The sequence below is a fragment of a genome, unplaced genomic scaffold (genome assembly GCF_019419815.1).
Source record: "Pyrus x bretschneideri cultivar Hongxiangsu unplaced genomic scaffold, Pyrus_bretschneideri_v1 Contig18, whole genome shotgun sequence".
Classification (NCBI taxonomy): domain Eukaryota; kingdom Viridiplantae; phylum Streptophyta; class Magnoliopsida; order Rosales; family Rosaceae; genus Pyrus; species Pyrus x bretschneideri.
Genome location: NW_025999479.1, coordinates 3,897,236 through 3,918,352, shown reverse-complemented (window position 1 = coordinate 3,918,352; position 21,117 = coordinate 3,897,236). Strand labels below are relative to the sequence as shown.

At 36.8% G+C, this 21,117-nt stretch overlaps 2 protein-coding genes across 2 annotated transcripts; both read right to left on the bottom strand.

The window, feature by feature from the left end:
- Positions 1-231: 231 nt before the first annotated feature.
- On the bottom strand, positions 232-9,364 carry LOC125476176 (LMBR1 domain-containing protein 2 homolog A-like). The gene is made up of 14 exons (XM_048581961.1): positions 9,132-9,364; positions 8,501-8,577; positions 7,795-7,953; positions 6,934-7,147; positions 5,310-5,396; positions 5,068-5,207; positions 4,200-4,280; positions 3,830-3,894; positions 2,889-3,061; positions 2,403-2,533; positions 2,222-2,306; positions 1,477-1,690; positions 1,228-1,328; positions 232-1,068 (listed from the first exon to the last, which is right to left on the bottom strand). Exons 1-14 carry the CDS (start codon positions 9,297-9,299, stop codon positions 565-567), a joined length of 2,199 nt encoding a protein of 732 aa, XP_048437918.1. The 5' UTR covers positions 9,300-9,364; the 3' UTR covers positions 232-564.
- A 2,049-nt stretch (positions 9,365-11,413) lies between these two features.
- Positions 11,414-16,111, bottom strand: LOC103955649 (serine/threonine-protein kinase rio2-like). Its single transcript, XM_048581960.1, has 13 exons — positions 15,640-16,111; positions 15,488-15,534; positions 15,333-15,403; positions 15,125-15,238; positions 14,835-15,010; positions 14,645-14,733; positions 14,083-14,200; positions 13,812-13,885; positions 13,640-13,687; positions 13,063-13,231; positions 12,639-12,764; positions 12,265-12,372; positions 11,414-11,917 (listed from the first exon to the last, which is right to left on the bottom strand). Exons 1-13 carry the CDS (start codon positions 15,721-15,723, stop codon positions 11,729-11,731), a joined length of 1,413 nt encoding a protein of 470 aa, XP_048437917.1. The 5' UTR covers positions 15,724-16,111; the 3' UTR covers positions 11,414-11,728.
- Between the last annotated feature and the right edge of the window lie 5,006 nt (positions 16,112-21,117).

The following is a 21,117-nucleotide window of genomic DNA, read 5'->3' as shown; positions in this document are numbered from 1 at the left end:
ATAGTTTGACCTGAAAGGGCTGTTTGTTTGACCACGTGTATGATTATTCTTTGGTCATATCCCATTAGCCGATATGATGTACATATAATTAGACCATCCATCTTGGACCTTTTCTTTTTGCACGAACATGTTTGAATATCTCGTACAAAATTGTTCCGTGCGGTTTGCTTGTTTGACTAAAATTTCAGAAAACTGTTGTGTACACTGTTACTGTTATGAAAAGTGCAAATCTAAAGAAAGCGAATTCTGTTAAGATATTAGTCGGCTCCAAAGGCGTTCGCTGTGGAGAAACAAAATGGTGACATGATTTTAAAATTACACGTATAATTCAAATACAACATTCCCCAACTGGCATTTTCTTTTTTTTTACAGATCACTGAAATGTTCCTATCTTTCTTGTCAAATTGTTCGAGTTTTCTGACTAGCGGCTGTAAACGATGTAGTTTCAGTATCGCAAAATATCCTCCCAAGCTATCCGCCCCTCGCCACGGGAACTATACATTTTATGGGGCTTATAATTCCCAATTCCAAAAGGGTAAGAAGTTCGTTACCTAGAACAGATTATTATCTGCTGGGACCAGACTTCTCCTCCATGCCATCTTCATCCTCGTCAACATAACTCACATGGTCTACAGATGGCCGCTTCAATCTCTGGAATATCTCGTCGAGGGACTCGTTAGAAGATGCACGAGATAGGTCTTCAGTATCTTGAACTTGGCGCAAGGGAATGAATTTTTTGGCTGCTATGTTTGCCTTGAAATTTTGAAAACCATTTTTCATTGATTCCCACTTTGAGGACAAACCAGTAGGTAACCCTCCCGCCGTGCTATCAGGATTAGAGTTGCCTTCTTCAAGCAAGGAGACTTTGGCAGCAGAAATATTCTTCTCCACCGGATTTGCATTCGAAGATGATCTCTGACCTCTAATGGCAGCATACTTGTTGCTGATGGCTTCTTTGCTTGAGCCATATCTACTACGAGATTCTTCTTTCAAAGATTTTGACGATGTTCCATTTGCACCCTCAGTGCCCAGACTGGTTGTTGCTTTCAGTTCAACATGAGTCCTATCCTGAAAATTCAACACTTTAAGTTAGGAAACAAACTATAAGCGTGAAGAAGAAAAACGATAACGCGAACTGGAAAAGAAAATCACATATTAGGATGGCTACAGTATGCCAATAATTTATTAAGCAAATCCAAACATCTTGCGTGCTAACGATTAATGTACCATGTTGTTGCTGCCAGTCTCAACATCCGTGCTGTTGAAATTCCTAGCTAAGGGGATCACATGTTCACCAACTTTCAGACCTTGTTCAATCCAAGATCGTTCTGAGGAAATGAGGACAAGTTAGTCATTCTCAAAAGAGATGGAAAATTTAAACCAAAAAGAGAAAAAGGATACTAAATTCACAGATGGCCAGCCAGAGTGATAGTTGTCTATGCCTTCTTAGAAGAGCAAATCATGGCATATGCTTACCCTTTTGTAAGATAATTAATCCAGATGGATCAAAACCATCCATATCATCAGTTTCAGTTTGAAATCTAAATCGCTTCCAGCTCCCAAAAAAATTAATTATGCGGTCAAAAAAATTGCAGGCGACCAACAGGGTGTACACAACCATGATAAGTGGATATATTCTGTTAAACTCACTCCCAAAGAAAGGGACAGCTTGATCAATGTTTCCCATTCGCTGCCATAAAAAAATCCCAAGTACAACGGTAAAGTAGTCAGTTACTAAATAAAGTAAGGGAAGTTCACAAACAAGTCAAAATCTAATATATCTATTGCTCAACCCAAAACTACACGGGAAACAACATTACTGTAATGTTTAAAAGCAAATTTACAATTGATGAGAAAACTAATTTTTGGTCAATTATTTTTAATTGCTGAGAAAACTAATTTTTTGATTAATCAGGAAGTATTTTGAAAACATAAGAACCCAACCAGAGAAAAATAATGTTACTCATGAATGTTATTATATCAAGAAAAGAGGACATCACTTGTAAAAGAAACAGATCCACGTGCTACAGAAGATTTTTAACTATTATTTTTGTTACAGACTTAACAGTTGCCCAAGAGTATTTAGATTTAAATTAAAATCATGAGAAAAGTTTGAAAGCTTTTAAATTGGCTTTTGTTACAAGGATCCCTTGTGACTATAAGTACAAATAGAAAGGCTGATGAGTAATAGAGGAACAGATGAGATGGATGAGAGAAATACCTTTTCAAATATAGTCTTGTGTTCACCAAGACGAATGAGATTAAGGAAATTGTATGAAACTGGAGGAGCATAACGAGCAACCATCCTGGAAGATATGATGATAATGGAACATGAGTACTGTTTTAACGAAAGATGAGTTAGACCTTAAAGTTGTCAAACGAGAGTTCAGATCACAACTTACGAGCATATCATAAGCAAGTTGACTGAGCTTGTTTGCTTGGGTGTTAATGAGTAAAACATCAACATACCAATTTTGAACAAGGAGTAATATGTGCAGATGCACATATACATCAAAGGAACAAAGGCAAATACCTGGGAAATAGTTGAGTAAACAAATTTACATTAGTGAGCAGTAGGGTGATAAAAAGAATGTAACAGCAGTCCTTCAAATAAGGAGACCAGACACGTAATATAAGAAGATCAATGCACTTCTGAACATTTCTATCTTTCTATGTGCGACTTGTCACAAAGATGTATCATATGAGTCCAAAGAACATATGCAACTAGTTTTGTTCAATTTTTCCTTCCAAACACTATGTCCAGCACTGAAACCTGGGCGAGAAACATCAACCTTCAAAAAAAAAAATGACAGAACTTTCTCCTACACCAATTGCAAAATGTCCACAAAACAAAAAGACTACAACTTACAAAAACACATATCACCCACCTGTACAAGAACCTCTTGCTTTCCAACAGAATTGATGAGAATTGAAAACAGAGATAGATCAACTCGAGGAAGAAGAGTTGCCTCTGCTAAAAGAATAGCAATTGAAATAATACCAAGTATGATAGCCAGAAGTTTCTCAACTTCTTTTCTTAGTATGCAGCGCCAAAAGAATTCTGCAAAGGGAGAGAATCAATCTTGATTTCAGCTTAGAGCTTGACTTTTTAATATTCAAACAAGATAAAGCTTCAATTTCAATTAATTTTATGTTTCATTACCAAAAATATAATATTGAGGTTTAAGAGCATCTCCGAGGGAGTATAAACATGCATAGGCAAATGAGAAGGCAAACACGGTTTGCGTAGCCATATAGGTTATTTTATCCTCAAAGCGAATGGGTACTATGAGGCCCGCACTTTTTACAATAAAATATAGTCACTGGGTCCCACAAGTTTTACCATTTACATCTTTTGTGGTTCAACAAAAATAAAATAAAAAATTATAACAATATAATACAACTTTGCCTACTTGGTTTGCCTAGTTCCAATCAAGTGACCCTTTTTTGTTTATGAGGCCCATGGGTAGGCAGTATGCAACCTAGGTTCGTATAGTACAATTTTGCCAACTTGGTTTGCATACTCCCCTGGAGATACTCTAAGAAGCTTTATGGTGAAAAGATGCATGAAAATAAAGAACTTCAAAAATAAAATAACTCAATCTTACAAATACATTCTCAACATAACAATACATAGCGGGTTTATCAAGAATGTGTTTTAATAGCCAAGATAAGACAATATAAAGTGTTCACATGTAAGTATCCTATTTAAATGAAAGCATACACAAGACCCTTCATGCAACTTAACAAAACAACTTGGCACTCATACTCAGCCATGCCAAGTACTTAAAATTTAATGTAGAAATGAATTATAAGATCTGAATGTTACCTATTGTATCAACAAGAGATCCTAATCTGCCATTTCGAGTAGGTCTGAAGCTTGAGACATATTTCCTGAAATGGTAGCATGTACTTATAAGATCAAGAGCATATTTGAGGGATCCCTCAACGGAAGGGGACTGATACACACACACACGTATTCTCTTGCCAGACAGTTTAACATCTTATGCTGTCTGATTGTTACTGTGGACCAATATTCAAATGGATTCTTGTTTGCAAGTGTGATCAAATATTGACACTTAGGCAACATAATGAGAACATTACCCCATATATACACAAATGCGTGCATGTAGGTGTGCGTGTGTAGGATAAATATAATGATGGAATAAGAATAGAGAAAAGCAGAGTCAGAGGCATACCATCCAGTAGAACTCCGACGTTCATAATTTTTTATAGTATCTTCAAGTTCAAGGGCTTCCATAACATAGGTCATATACTCACTGCAAAACTAACGTTAAATTTTAGATAAAATGAACCTTACTATTATGATTATAAATCTAGCAGAATACTGAATCCGAAGGTGAAAAATAGTATGACTGTGGATCCTAAATTCATAATAAAAACTTGAATCACACAGTATTATTAAAAAAAATCATATACATTTATTTGTGACAATAAACAGTAATCAATCTACAGAGATACCAGTACTTATTTATATACACTGATTTCATGGCCGTGCATCCAGTAGAAAACAGTACACAAACCTTCACTTACATCCTGATCTATAACACAAAAGGTGAACAATGCAACATAACAGCAAAGCAACACTAGAAAGGAAAAAATTCAGGATGAAAAACTTATTCTCATATCAGCAACCTGATTGATAAAGCATTACCGCATAGACTGAACTAAATATACAATTCCAACAAACAAGTTTTTCCATTACTGAGCAGAAAGCCAAATTCTATTCAATATGCGCAAGCACATTGACACGTAAGAATGTTTTCTAATACAGATAAGCACAAAAATAATATTTTTTCCGAATGAAAAACTACAACAAAGGTCAACTAAAAGGAGCACAAATCATATGATTGTTTTACAAGCACCAAGACAGCCATCTAAAAGAAATTTGCAAACCTATTTAGTTCCCAATCACTATGGATTACATAGAACATCTACAGCCTGAATAAACATAGACTTAGGCACAAACAAATGCAAAATTAACTTCGGCGAATGGTATACGGATGAAGATGAAGAACAAACAATGTATACAGCAAAGCAGTTTACCTTTTGTACCGGTAATACTCTTCCCGGGCTCCTCGAAGATGACGCCTAAGCGTTGCCATTGATTTTTCATCAGTATCATAGTCCATGTCATTTTCACCTAATCGGCCACCTTGTGGTTTGAAGGATGGGTCCTCCCTGAACTGGTAAAAGAGGGTTCAAAATATTACAAAGAGAACCATTACAGAAGTAGTGAAGATCCATTTTTATTTTCCATTCGATTTTGTAAATAAGTAGATAAATACCATTTGAGCTAACATATTGTCTATTATATCCATGTAGGGTCTCAAAGGATCACGCTTGGACATCTGAGTGGATGTTGCTTGGGCGACCTAATGAACAAACCATTAAGTTTAGAGAAAAGTAACATATAATAAAAGTACCACCATACTGCAGGAAACTGCAAAAGATACAACACAACTGTGAAAACTGGAAAGCATAGTTCATGGCTAGAGGACAAAAGGGGGAAACATTGAAGAACTTTCAACTTTTAAGGAAACATGAGACAAATTGAGGAATTTCTCACAAGATGCTCAGGCAGAGATCAGAAAATTACAGCAAACATTTCTGAAGGAAAGTAACCAGACACACACGGCCAAAAAGGAAACAAGGCAAATAATGTAACTTTTTCCACACAAAGACATTAACAGTCTTGCATGCACTTCCCCATGGTCATAGATACAAGATATGTTGGGAATGTGAAATCAAGTGTTGGGAAAATGTCTCTGTATGTAACGACATACCCCCTTCCTCCTTTCCCCCAACCCCTTTTGTGCATATGAACATATGAATCCTTGAAAGTCCTTTTCTTGAATCTTTAGAATGGTAAAGATTTCATTGGAGAATAATAGAAGAATACAAGATAAAAGCACACTACTGATCTTGCATAAAACATTACTGATCTCGCAACAAACATGAAACACTACTGATCTTGCTACAAACATGAAACACGACTGATCTTGCAACAAACATGAAACACTACTGACCTCGCAAAAAGCATGAAACACTATTGATCTTGCCTAAAAATATTGAGATTAATTCTCAGCATTAGAAATTTAAATATAAACACCAAAGTAGGTATGAGATCAAATGTGTGGTCAAGATAAGCTTTTTCTAGAACTGTGAGCCTTTGAGAGATATCCATGGCATCGATAAAGAAAAAAAAAATTGAGTGTTCGATTTCTAAGTGATATCACAGGAGAGGAAGAGAACAGTTCAGAAAAGGGAAAGTTTGAGCATAAACAAAACTACAAAGTAAATCTTCTGCTAAGAAAAAATGTAAAATCATGCACTCTGCCAAGTCAGCTATGGAAGCAATTCCAAAATATGATTTGTTATCTGGTCAATCACATTGGTTAGAAGTAAATAAATAAATTTTGTATAATATTATCTGAAAATAAAAAATTCAGCACAGCCATTTTGGTGTTTAGCACAAGACTGTTTTTCAAATATCAACTGAATGCAAACACCTCAAATTTCACTACTGTATTTATTCAAATCAGATTGAGTTGGAATTTTGGGTTAAAGCTTGAATAGGTATTCACTTAATTCAATCAGAATAGGAAAAGAAAACAGGAGAGATCTGGTAAGATCAGCCAATCGGATTTGGCAGGTAGCTGGAAAAATGTCCACCCGTAACTTGTACATAGATCTAAGTTACAAGGAAGGTAAATGAACAATGATAACACAACTCAGAATTTTAGAATGACAATGCAAACAATCAACTTTTTATGAATTAAGAATAGAAACGAATTTAAACAACTCCAAAAATATTGATAAATACAGCATGCCGTAATTTGCTAACAAGGAAAAGGAGAGCACAAGAAAACATGGAAGTCTTTGCATTGACAACTGAGAGAGAAAAATTACCACAATAGCATTTGAAAGATCTTGATGGGCGTCATCAAGTTTCACAGCCATTTTGGCAATTTTATGAGAAAGAACTTTTTGCCGAATAGTCCAATCAGAGTTTTTCCAAAGGCCCTTTGGGATTTCACTCAACCCAAATCCAAGAAGAAATGCACCTGTAACAAGTCCAAAAGTATTCGAGCAGCCCATGGCAAAACCAAGAACACCTCCACCCCTGTTAATTAAGCAAAAAATGGAAAAAACAAATAAATGAGGAATGGATAGGATAGCTCAAATAGCCAAGGAAAATCATAAAGAAAAAAAAAATGATGAGCCCTGTTAGACTGGCTGCGACATTATCTTCTTCCTATTGTCCTAGCACCTTGGTGCCCACACTAGAGTTACAAGGTACTTATTCTTTTTCAACTTCAATGTAATTCGGTACAATCATCTATTGTCAAAAGAAATGATTATTTCATAGGTTATTGGGAAAGAAGAATTTTCCACAAACATGTCAGGGATGTGAAACTCCAACGTGTGTTCTTAAATTAAACTGATACCACATCAAATTGCTCTTACTGTCAATGATAAACTATGTGCAACACACTGTTATTAATCAATAACCCAAAAGGTCGAAAGTTCTTCACTGTTTCCTTAAATCATTTCAGAGCATAAAACCAATGTTTCCTTAAATCATTTCAGAACACAAAAGAAACAGATAGAGGAATAATTTAGTATTTATCACATAAATGGGTATGCAGGGCCATTTGAAATAAGAAATTAACAACTTATTTAATGTCTCTAGACTCCTTATAGGCAACATTTATGAAGAAATTAACATCGGCATGAATATAAATCAACTTTGGAGGACAAGGAACAAACCAGTTTTTGTGCATACTGATGAGAAGAATTAATCCAATAAGACCAATAAACCCCAGAATTAGATAGAAAACCAAGTTAACATGTACACTAGTCTTCAATCTCTCTGTCACAGTGAAGTCCCCAGCATCTTCAAAACCCTGAATAAGGGGCACCACAGTCCTGCTCAGAGACAACTTAGAAGTATGAGGAAATTTGCAAGTTAGCTATAAACGCATTTATATATACATAATGCAATGATTTATCCAACCAAAGGCAAATTGAAGGGGCAGATAATCATGATTGAAAATCTTAAAATTAGAAATGGTGCAGAATTAACACTTCAAAAGTTCATTAACGAAACTCAACAATAGGGTAGAATGTTCCTAATATTTCTATTTTACCAAAAACTAATCTTCTGGAAAAGCGAAAACACAAATCAGCACATATAGAACAAAACATATAAACTTTGAGTAAAAGGTCACAAACACAGAAAAGTCATTTAATGGAGCTTATTCGACCAAATTTTGTTAAGCAATTGCATGCATTATACATGTGTCCAATGACAATAACAGATCCTTGACAATAATGTTAATCACCAAACCAAAGATAGAGGATAGTAACAGCCAGATAATATACTAACTGAAATCTTGAACTAAACGCAACTCAACTATATACAAAATATAGAATAGAGCAAGTAAAAGAGTTAATTAATTTCCATGTTGCGTACCAAGTTAGTAAAAATGTACTCCAATATGACCAGCTCCAAAAGAAAGAGATTCCTCCACTCTCAATATGGTTTATCGTCTGCAAATGTAATCAGAGAATCAGAAACATTCGCGAAATCGCTAATTGTTGCATAGCCAAAACAATTACAAACATAACAACTTGAGCCATTACATAGAGTAACAGATAGTCCTGAGCTGGCAAATATACAATTGGTAAGTTGAACAATTGAAACGATGTTTTCTTGCAATGAAACTAATTTTACATCATCTCAATGTTAAGAGAGTAATTGCATACTAATATAACGTAAAACTAAAGTCCCCAACAGGGCTACTTTCATTTTCGAACCGAAAAACACAATGCTTGCTGATACAAAATCCGCCACCCAATTTAAACAAAAAAAAAAAACAAGCAAACAAAAGGGCTTTTGCATTATTACAGAAAAAAATTAGGCGAGCTAAACCGAGCTGCAGAGAAATGTAGTAAACAACCAGCTGCAAAATTTTCTAAAAAATGCACCCAGTTGATTAAAAGACCTCCAAATTCAGAAATTTACAAAACCCTAATAACCGAATCGAATTCAAACAACCATAAACCGAACGAAACGACGCCGAAATTGGGCATGGAAAAAGTACCGTCCATATGTCGGCCGGCACAATGACGATGATGGAGAGAGAACAGAACCAAGTGTACCCAACGGTAAGCATAACATATCGAGGGATCTCCGGGCCGGCGAAGTACTTGAGCGTGAAAAGGACCATGCCCAAGGTCAGGGGGAGAGAGATCAGGTAGAAGACCCACATCTCTCCTCCTTATTCTTCTTCTCTAGCAAATACGACGAAGTTTTGTGAAACGAGTCAATTGGATCCGACGACCCGATCGCTGCAAATGCGAGGAGTGGACGACCGTCGGCGTTTGGTTGAGTTGCTCCGTGGCATGCGGTCAGAGAGTCTGAGGAGGTCGGAGAAACGAGAGTCGACAGAAACGTGGAAACGTATAATTATATGCGTTTTATTGGATTTGGGCTTTTGGAAAAGTAGGTCCACAATCCATAAGGCGGTCTCGAATCTGGATCTATGAGAGAGAGTTGGACTTGAAGAAAACCGTTGGGTGCGTTTCTTTCCTTCAATTTGCTTATTTGCCTAAGCTAATGAAATTTACAACGATATGATGTGATGTGATATGATGTTTCTATCGAAATATTTTTCTCACCGATTTTTTTTTATTTATTTTTTTAGTTAAACAATAACGTTGGTAAGTTAATAGTTGTTAGAACAGAAGGAAATTGGTAAGGATCAAGCCCGCACCAAGGTGCGTAAGCATAATTGCTTTCGCCCTTGCAGTATAGCGCCGTCTGCATATGCTCACCAATTTTAATTTAACGTGGTGATGATGTTCATCATTCTCCTGATTGTGGTTAGATGAGTTTGATTTTTTTTTTTAATTAATATTATTAAGTGGAGGGAAAATGGGAGAATTCAAAACTATTACAATAATTTAGGAAATGGAGAATTTCGAACCAAGGACTCATGGTGAAAACTCAACATCCTATCTACTAAGATATTGGACCATGTGCAATTAGAGTTTGATTGGATCTATCAACTATACAAATCTTAAAATTTAAACTCATATATACGCTCAAAATTGGTGAGGTCAACAAAGACCAAGACGGTCGTGTGTCGACTCTTAGTGGGCTCAAGGTTTGTGACTAACAAGAAATAGACAATGGATTTTTAAGCGGTTCATCCTTCAAAAACTGAGCTACGTCTACTGAATCTCTTGAATAGATTGAATAGAAGGTTACAACAGCTCAACTTAACACTATATTTTCTCTATCAATTTGCCTGGCCCCTTCTAAGGAGTACTTGTCATCCTAATTGAGCTTCCATTCTTTGCGCTCAAGTGTATCATCTCCTTCACATTTAGAATGCAAAATACACAGGTTTGAACTGCTAAATGTCCCTCCGCTCTTTGACTGACACGTGGCAACAAGGTGACATTTGCACAGGTCCATTTGCATGATTTCTTGGGACAACGCATGTTGAGCGCCTTGTTCAGCTGTGGAGTTGGTGAAAACCCGCACCCAAGCACCCCATCTATCAGCTTTTTATGTCCCTTCATAGTCCTCTGTTCTCTCGACTGGCCGCCACTTTGCTTGGAGTGATGTCTAAATAGGTTCGCCCCTCTATTCTTGGGACCTCGTGCCATAAAGCGCAACTTGCCCCTTAGTTTGAAAATACTTTATGGGGAAGCACTTAGTCGAGTAGCTGTTAGGACATCTGGAGGCCATGTGCTCCTAAAGTGTTCGAAGGTCGTTCTTCCAAAGCCTTAGCCTTTTGGGCATGTGTTCCTTAGGTCAGTATTCCTTTAGGTCCCTCAACTTTAATCAAATTAGAGCAATGGTCCCTCAACTAAAAATCCGTTATCATTGGTCCGGTTACTCATCAAAATGTGTAGCTATGGTCATTTTCATCAACTTCGTCAAAATTTTGTCAAAATGAGTTATGTTGGAAGGACCATTGCTACAATTGGGGTCCCTCAACTCATCAAAACATGTAGTTATAATCATTTTTATCAACTTCGTCAGAATTTTGTCAAAACAAGTTATGTTGGAAGGACCATTGCTACAATTGGGTTAAAGTTGAGAGACCATTGCTCGAATTGGATTAAAGTTGAGGGACCATTTCTCCAGTTGGATTAAAGTTGAGGGACCAATGGTAATGGATTTTTAGTTGAAGAACCATAGTTGCATGTTTTGATGAGTTGAAGGACCAATGCTAATGTAATTTTAGTTGAGAGACCATTACTCTGATTGAGTTAAAGTTAATGGACAATTGCTACAATTTACTCTATTCTTGACGAACACTTGTGACCCGAAGCATGGGGGCTGGCTTTAGAATAATAGAGATGGAGAAAATTCCAAAAATTTCCATGAATCTTGAAGCCATAGAGTAGTACTCCTCATTCAGTCGCAGATCCACGATTCTTACACATAGGGACTTGTGTACAAGTTTCAAAAAGTAAAAGACGAAAAATAACAAAAAATTAAACGATATTACTATCATTCATAAATTACAGAAAACATCATCATTTTAAGCCACAAGGCCTACAATTATATTAAGCTCATTTTTTGGCTTTTCTTTGGATTCCAAGATTTGAACCAAGAGACCAAAATTTCTCCGTATTCTAGATGATACCAAGGCTTGGATTTTGCGGTCGGACTTCACCTATTCTACCAGCTGCTTAATTGATTCTGGATTTTGGATTTGTTGGAGGATCTACCGCCCTTATCTTTGTAGGTATTTCTGGAGGAAAGAATCTTCCGTCCTCCACGGGCTGCTGTCATGGCACGTCGTCTCTGCTTGCTCAAGCGCTTTACCAGCTCAGCATCATTTCCATTTTCGGTGTCACTATCTCCCTCCTGCGGAAACAAACTATTGTGAGTGCTTTCCCTACCATTTGTGTAATGTAAAACAAATTGATTTTCTTAAGAGTTTGAAGAATAATTATATCACAGTTTATGTTCACTTTCAGTAATTAGTAATTAACTTTAATTTAGCAAAACTGACTTCACTAACAAAATAACAAACTCTTAACAATCTTGACTTAGTTGCTTAGCGTATGCATCCAAACGCTATTTACCCATGACGTAAATATAAGTTACCTAATATCTGCCAGGCCACGATTGACCGTACACTCCAAAGCCTAAATAATCCTAACTTCAATTCCATGTAGGAAGCACAATATAAAGACCATTTCAGGACTTACCTTGTCACTCACATCTTCACATTCAGGTTTACTGCTCGGGCCTGCTTCACAGTTTCTTAGATTGTCCTCTGCTCCTTCCTCTTCCTGCTTTAAATTTGAAGTCTGGTCCTGAATTATAATAACAAAGTGTTAAAGTATGAACTTACAATATGCAAGAAAGCATCTCCAAGTAAATAAGGACCACTGAAATAAAGAACTCAAAATAATTTGCCATAATGTCTCTCCAAGTAAGATGAAATTATACAAGTCAGTCATTTTCACAAGCTGATTTCACTAATCTTCATTTTGGACATAAAGAATCACTTCAGATCTCAGATTGCAACTCAGATCACTTCCATTTCTTCGTGACATCAAAAAGCAATTGAAAAATGTACCTGATCTAACAAATTCAATGAATCAACACCCTCTATGTTTGATTCATTTAACGCAGAGTTGTCTGTGTCATCTTCAGTACCTTCATCACCAGAACTAGCATCCTTATCCAAACTTCCTTCAAAGAACTGGACGTAACAGCATGATATTGAGAACATTATAACAACAAAACAAAAAAACAATATTGGCCTCGCAGATGTCTTGAATACGACTGAAAAAGCATTTTTGGTTAAAATAACTTGATCATAAATAGATAGGACAGTATATTGAGACCACAGAGTGGAATATACACTCGACTCAATAACCCAACAAAATGTTTTCCAAAAGGGTGGAACATCTTCCTTGCAAGAACAATATGAGTGTCCGGCTCTAAAATTCAAATCGAGAATGTATATGAATCTACCATGCTTCACAACTACACAATACCTTCTCAATGTCTTCCTGATCCTTCCTAGTAAACCCACTGGCAGCAAGTTCCTTGTCCAGAAAAACAGCATCCTTGGCTATTGAAGAAAAACAAAGCCTCCTGCTTTCATCTGTGTCTACCTCTGTTCTATCAATATCATCTCTGCACTCTTGAAAATTCATGTTGAACCTGAGAGAAAAGGAAAAAATCTTAACAAGCTAGACAGAACCTTTATCCCCAAACCCCAATATTTTTATCCCCTTGCTACTGGCACATACCCTAACCTCAGGCAGATAAATGAAAAGTAAAAAGACAATGCCATGTACTAATGATCTTAAAGAAAATGATGAAATCAGAGCAGTCAACAAAAAAGCAGAATTGTTCGTTACACAAAGCCTATATGTTATTGTTCAGTGTATTGCTTTTAAACTAATGTTATTAAGAAAATGGTGCCAAATGTCATCTGGATGCATTCCTTCTGTCAACCCAACTAGAAATGCTGTTCAGGGGTTTCACAACCTTGAATATTATATACAAAAATTCAGAAAGTAAAAAGAAATTGCATTAACTTGTTAGTTGAAACAAAAGAACACTGACCTCTTTCTAAAAAACTTAAAGACACATTCAACATCACGGTCAAAGTACCTGAAACACGGGAACTTCATGAGAATACGATATCTGATAAACAAAACCTTTAGGCAAATAAACAAATCAAATCACTTAGAAAATCAACTATAAATGACCGGAACTTGTAAGAAGCGGATCCTACATCTGTGCATTATGATGTGATACAGACACCATCTGTGGAAAATCAATCATGGTGACCTTCTCATCATCATCAATCTAACAGAACAGAAAATTAGAAATTACTTACGAGTTTACCAATGAGTTGAAACAAGAAACTAATAAGGCATTTGGAGTGCCTATATTAACTGAAATACTAATACAACATATAGAAAAACTGTACCAAGTGAGAGCAGAAGTAGGAAACACAGTGTTGTAGAAATAATAAAATATCAGAGACTGCCTTAAATGCATACCATAATGTTAAATTCATTGAAGTCACAGTGAATTAAACCATGTTCTGCAAGGCGAACAACAAGTCCGATGATTGTTTCAAAAACCACCTCTGGGTTCTGCAGTTGCTTCACCTGCACACTGTATAGGACAGAAGTGAATTCCAAAGCTCAAAGCAGCATGATCGTTTTTATTTATTTTTGGTTATTGGCTCAGTATATGCCACATCAGAAGTTAATGTCTAATTAGACAGTGAAACTGACGGAGAGGTAGGAATCAAGTGGTATAAAATGCAAAAATTGAAACTTCATGGCTCATTTTGCAAATGAGTCAAATGACCCACAAACCTTGTGGTGTAAAATGCAGTTAACCCTATTTTTTTTCATTTTCTAATCTTCTTTTCTTCTAAAGCAATCCAGCTCCAAAAGAAACATAAACGAACAAATTACGTCTGGAAATTTCATTGTGTAACATGCTATTTCCAGGGTTTCTAATCCAATTATTATTATTTTTGGTGGGCAAAAGAAATGAAGTTTCAATGCTAACAGATTCAATTATTTGAACCAGTATATTTAAGAAGCTTACAGTGGGTAGCCTTGTACAAGTGACATAATCACACAATGCCTGTTACAATCCACAGCACTTGGAACAGGAAAGCCATGCTCTTCTAAAGCCTGTTCAAGCAGAGCAAAATCATATAGACAAAATCCACATTATAAATCCACAATAGGGCAGCACGAAAAGATAAAAATGCCAAAAGATAGAGACAACTAACCTTCATAAAAGCGAATTCTTTGAGTGCAGCAAGGCGGGACAAGTAGAGCCAACTATAACTGCTACGATGTTTCAAGTAATCACGCTTAGATTTTACAGCCCTAAAAGAAACTCTACCAAGCCGGTGCAACTTCATTGCCATAACCGTACCATCTTCTGTGGCGACCTCAAAGATATCTTGAAAAGAAAACGAAATTCAATCAAGAACAACAACAATGGAATGTATTACTCCACGATTGATAACAGCCTTAATTGGTTAATAAAACAAAAAGAGAAGAAAGAGTACCATACCAGACTCTTTTCCTACGCCAATTTGACGGCCAACAGACACAAAGACTCCACGGTTAACCAGAGTCTTAATTGCAAGAAAATCATAACCAAGGTAGGTGAGTCGAAAACCGTCATCTGGATGCACATGAACATGATAGCAAGGACATAATAAGAGAAATTTTGCAACAAAAATATTGTTTGTTAGACTCAATCAGGACATGTGCATTACATTTAGAAGAGTCGTGATGCAAGAGCTTATGCCTGAGGAGATTCTTGAGAACCTTATAAGTACCACCATGCCTATAAATATAAATTTAAGGATTAGATCATCAAAGTTACAGAAAATGATGACTGATTTCGAATTCAACAATAAAAATTACATACTTGAGCGACGCTATCCGATCCACCAGCTCACAGGGTACGATTTCATGCTGCAAGAGAAATACAAATAGATATGTAAATTAGCTTTAGCCATTAGCTATGACTGAGAAATTAAAACAATTTCGAAAAAAAGGAAAGTAGAGGCATTTACTTACATTTCTCATTCCCATTTCCACAGCAGTTAGAACCCTAAAATCATCTTTGGAAAGGTATCTCAACATGTTCACATCCAGCTTCATTCTGCTGTTTCGCTTTCTCTGCTGCTTATTTGAGCCTTGGGAATCCTAGTGCTGGCTCGGAAGGGGAAGTTCCGATCGGTTCGGTTCGGTCGTCGTGGTGGTTTGCGGCAGTGGTGTCTGATTCGCGGTGCCAGGGTGGTAGTGGCTGAATCACTGGTGTCGGCAATGGCTTTGACGGCGATGAGGGAGAGAGATGAAGGGGAAGCAGGTCTGAGGTGGTGGAGGTCGATGACAGAGGGAGGAGATGGAGAGGGGGAGATGGAGAAAATTGCAGACGGAAAGAGACTGCCGGCGTCGAAAGGGTCTAGGGTTTAGGATTTGTGTTTTCACTTTTCCGCTTGAGTGGTGAATTGCTTCTACCGGGGGGTAAGACCGTCTCAGACCGAGGAGGGCTAGCTGGTCGGTCTAAGAAATTAATATTCTAATAAACAATAAATGATTATATTTTTTATTATCTTCAACCGAGAGGCCACAAGGTTATAGACCAAATATAGTTCTGTGATAAAAAATCATCTCTAATCGAGAGTCAAAGGAATATAGTATAGAATGTAAAGAATTGAAATACAATGAGGTAAGATAGTATGAAATGATGAAAAATATGTGAGAAATGATGTAGGAAAAAATTAGAAATTAAAAAAAAAAAAAAAAAAACAAAGGTGGGCTAGCCAATGGCCTGGCTGGCTGGTTGAAGATGGCTAGCCGGTTGGTTATTTGATTCTTTTTTGTCTCATGGGTAGGGGTGGGCATAAAAACAGCAAAACCGGAAAACCAAATCAAACCGTGACAAAAAAATCATAAAAAATCGCGTTGACCAAAAAAGTCAAAACCGAACCGAACCATTTGAAGCGGTTCCGGTTTGGAAATATTAAGAACCGAACTGAACCGCTTTTAATATAAATTATTGTTTTATTATTATTTTTATATAAACAAGACATTTTTCCAAGAAGACTATGTGCATAAGCCCAATACTTTTCTTCGCTTCTCTTCCCCTCCTTTGTTGTTTTATCACTTTTCTTCCCTACATTATTTTTCTCCATTATTTTCCAGTATATTATGCATTATGTACATTTTAGTTTTAGTTTAAGATCTACATTTTGGTCTTGATATGAGTCTTTCTATCTTTTGATTTAGAGCTCGTTTGGATGTGCTTTTAAACTGACTGAAAACGCTTTTGGTGAAAATATTTTTGAAACAATCGTTAGTAAAAATGTTAGTAAATCCTGGAAAAACACTTAAAGTGCTTCTTGGGAGAAGCACATAACTGGTGCTTCTTGTAGAAAGTACAAAATGTTTTTGTAATTCAAAAATATTTTCTCTAAAAGCACCTTCAGTCATTTTAAAAGCACATCTAGCCCTTATATTTATATGCACACTTTCTATCTTCCGGTCGTTGAAACTCAAATTTACTTGAATTTATTGTTGAAATATGTGTTTGGTATTAGAAGTAGAAAATTAGAAAGAAAAAAAAACATATATATAATTTTGGTTAAAATTGTAAACCGGCATGAATCAAACCAGAACTGTCATGAACTGAACCGTACGGTTTTAATAATAAATTTAAGCAAAACCACACCTGACCGAACCGTTGAAAATTTTCTGTTCCGGTTCTATTTTGAGGGTGGAACCGGGCCGAACCCGATCGTGACCACCCCTACCCGTGGGGCCCACAAGCCCTTTGGCCTAGCCCTTAGTTGGAGACGATTTTCGAGCTATTTTCAGTCATCTGGCCCTCTAGACCCTTCGGTTGGAGATGTTCATTTTAACCCTCTAGCCCTCCAAGATATTAGAATTTTAATGAACAGTACATGGCCATATTTGCCTCCATCTCCAACCAAGGGTCAAAGGGTCATAGGGCTCGTTTTAGCCCTATTACAAAATATCGTTTCCAACCGAGGGCCAAACATAATTTATTATTTAAAAACTACAACTTAAATTCAAATCCAACGGTTAAGTGACATAGAAGTTATAGGAAGTTATAGAAAAAAAAAATTTGAAAATAGAAGTTATATGAAGTTATAGGAAAAAAATTATGTAGAAAAAAAAAATCAAAAATAACAGCTAGATGACGTCAGCTAACTGTTGCATTTGAAATTTAGCCTAAAATTCCTGTCGGATATAACCAACAGGAATATATTTATATTAAATATATTCATGTCAGCTATATCCGACAGGAATGCTAGAATTTCTAGCCTAGCCCTGGGCTGGCTGGCTGGTTGGCCATTTGGCCCTTTCAGATTCTGTGGGGCCCACGACCCTCTAGCCTAGCCCTCGGTTGGTGACGATTTTCGAACTATTTTCGGACTATTTTCGGCCCTCTGGACCCTTCGGTTGGAGATTGCCTAATATTTTAATGAACAGTACAGGGTCATATTTCTTACCATCTCCAACTGAGGGTCATAGGGCTCGTTTTAGTCTTGTCACAAAAAATCGTTTCCAACCGAGGGCCAAATAGAATTTATTATTTAAAAACTACAACTTAAATTCAAATCCAACGGCTAAGTGATGTCAGCTAGTCGTTGGATTTGAATTTTTTTTTTTGCTATAAATAAGGTGAATATTGGGTTATAATTCACACAACTTTGAATTCAATCTCTTTCAATTCAAGTTTGCAATGAATTTCAACTTTGGACCATCTTCCGATTCCAACTGGGGGTCCTCATCCAATTCCAAATTGGAAGAAAAATAGGCGCAGATGAGACGAGAAGATGAGGAGTCTGATAAAGAAGATGAAGCATGGCGCAACGCATAAAATAGAGTAGTAGCCATGGTGCGTCAGCCAACTGCGCAACAACCTCAATAGGGTGGCTCTGTTGTTGGTCGCTATTACAAACCATGAAATAGAGCAATGACGTATGCCAATCTGATGATGAACAACTACTTGAACCCTAACTCGGTGTACACAGAAGAGGATTTCAGACGTTGCTTCCAGATGAGGCGTCATGTCTTTGAGCGTTTACTTCGTGATGTCCAGCAGGTCAATCCATGCTATCGATAGAAATGGGCCAAAGGAGGCCGCCCTGGTTTCTTACCTCATCAGAAGGTTACTGTTACACTCCGAATAATGGCTCCCTAGCTGATTCGATGGATGAAACTCATGGTATGTCTGAATCTACATGCCTTGATACTCTTGAACAATTCTGTGTCACAATTGTTCAGGTTTACAAAGACGAGTACCTCCGTGAGCCAAATCAAAAAGATCTAGATCAGCTCTTTCATAGAGTTGAAGACCGTGGGTTTTCGGGCATGATAGGGTCATTAGACTGCATGCATTGGGATTAGAAGAATTGTCCCACCGGATTACAAGGAGGCTTCTGCGAAAGGTCGAGAAAGTCAACTATCGTGTTAGAGGCGATTGCCTCGTATGACACATGGATCTGGCATGTTTTCTTTGGAGTCCCTGGATCCCAAAATGACATTACAATTTTTGGGTGTTCACCCCTCTTCAATAGCCTGACAGAAGGTAAAGCACCTCAACTTGGCTACTACATCAATGGCCGTCAGTACAATGTAAGGTATTACTTGGCAGATGACATCTACCTAAAGTGGGTGACATTTGTCCAAACAATTCCAAACCTTAGGAGTGACGCCAAAAAGTTGTTTACCTTACACCAAGAGGCGTACCGAAAAGATATTGAGAGAGCTTTCGATATTCTACAAGCACAGTGGAAGATCATCAGCGAACTAGCAAAATGGTGGAGTTGAGAAAATTTGGACTCCATCATGATGTCTTGCATCATATTACACAGTATGATTGTGGAGGATAAGTTAGATGGGTATATTGATGAAGAGTCCGATGACGACTAAGATGATCCAAATAGGTCAAGAAGGGCTCGTGCAAAAATATATAACTGGCCTAATTTGCCTTTCAATCCAAGAACTGGTAGTAAGCGCGATTGAATGATCTTGTTGCACATCTTTGGGCCAAAAATAGCATGGAGTAGGCGTTTAAGTTTTATGTTGTTAAATATTTTTAAAAATGTTGTTTAAGTTTCATGTTGTTAAATGTTTTTTTTTTATAATGTTATGTTGTTTAAGTTGTTAAAGTTTTTTAAAAATCTTTGTTCATGTTGTTTAAGTTGTATTTGTTTCATGTTACTTAATGTTATGTAATGTTTAATGGTTTAGAAGTTATAGGAAAAAAAAAAGAATTTTTAAAAATTTTAAAACAAATTTTGTAAAAAATAAAAATAACAACTAGCTAACGTCAACAGTTAACCGTTGCTTTTTTAAATTTCAGCCTGCCCCGGGGCAGGCTAGCTGGCTGGTTTAGGCCGGCCGATTGGCCCTATGGCCCTTTTTTGTCCAGTAAGGCCCACGAGCCCTCTGGCCTGGTCCTCAGTTAAAAATCGTTTTTGGGCTATTTTTGGCTCTCTAGCCATCTGGACCCTTCAGTTGGAGATGGTCTAAGGGCTTCGAATTGTAACATCTGTTATAATTTTATTTTATAATACAACCATTTTCCACTAAGAGGTGGGGTTCATAGGCCAACAAAAATAATTTGGTTCAAACTTACTTCGTCGAGAATAAAACTTAAGATCTCTCACATACAATTGAAGATAAATATTATTAAGTGACTCCTTAAATAATATTTAAGATTATATAAGAACTATAAATACAATACCATTAGTTATATGAGTTAGTTCGGTTTTATCACCGGTTTAGAGACCTGGAATTGATTCCACAATGGCTCAGGTCGATTCCATAATCAATATTGATCAATAATCGACATTCTGGTACACAAGACCATGAATTAGAAAGTGCATAAAACCAACCCAAAATTATAAAGTTGCAAATCCAAATATGGTTGAATGGTTGGTTTATTTTTTGTGCATTATGTGGAGGCATAAATTAACCAAATAGAAAAAGGACACGTGAACGTTACACTCGCCATGACGGTTTTACCTTTGACATTGTGAGCAGACCAGAAACCACTCAAAGGAACGTGGCATTTGTATGCCCTCCATGAGGGACCGTGACTCTTCGTCTACCCACTCACCTCTAGCATCTTCTTCTCACCATAGTGGAAAGATAAAAAAACTTTGCGTTGGTGCCTCCGTCCTTTAACAAATTAATTCTCGAGCGTTGATTCCAGTGTTGTTCTTCCTACTCCGTAATTCAGATAGCTAGTTGTTTATCTCAGTTTCACATACATAACTTTGTGCACACATGAACGAGCCTATAAAATTGTCAATTCTTATGTCCACCAAATGTAATATTTTTTCACTCATTTTATAACTAAAATATGGATGACAAAAGAGTATAATGTGAGTATAAAAAAAAACCGAGTTGGTGGACTGTGGACATAATAGCACTCTCTTCCTCATCCATCTGAAAACATTTTGTGTATGGACACGGTTTTGTAGTAAATGTAGAGTCCTAAAATGATCCCAAAAA

Bases quoted from the DNA above. Each gene is read 5' to 3' on its own strand.
- LOC103955649 (XM_048581960.1), bottom strand. From the start codon at position 15,723: ATGAAGCTGGATGTGAACATGTTGAGATACCTTTCCAAAGATGATTTT. The intron at 13,688-13,811 runs GTAGGATCCGCT...CCCGTGTTTCAG, and splicing joins TCACATCATAATGCACAGAT to GTACTTTGACCGTGATGTTG. The intron at 12,373-12,638 runs GTACATTTTTCA...ATTATAATTCAG, and splicing joins CATTGAATTTGTTAGATCAG to GACCAGACTTCAAATTTAAA.
- LOC125476176 (XM_048581961.1), bottom strand. From the start codon at position 9,299: ATGTGGGTCTTCTACCTGATCTCTCTCCCCCTGACCTTGGGCATGGTC. The intron at 7,148-7,794 runs GTTTGTTCCTTG...CTTAATTAACAG, and splicing joins ATCAGTATGCACAAAAACTG to GGGTGGAGGTGTTCTTGGTT. The intron at 1,691-2,221 runs GTATTTCTCTCA...TTTTTATGGCAG, and splicing joins ACAAGACTATATTTGAAAAG to CGAATGGGAAACATTGATCA.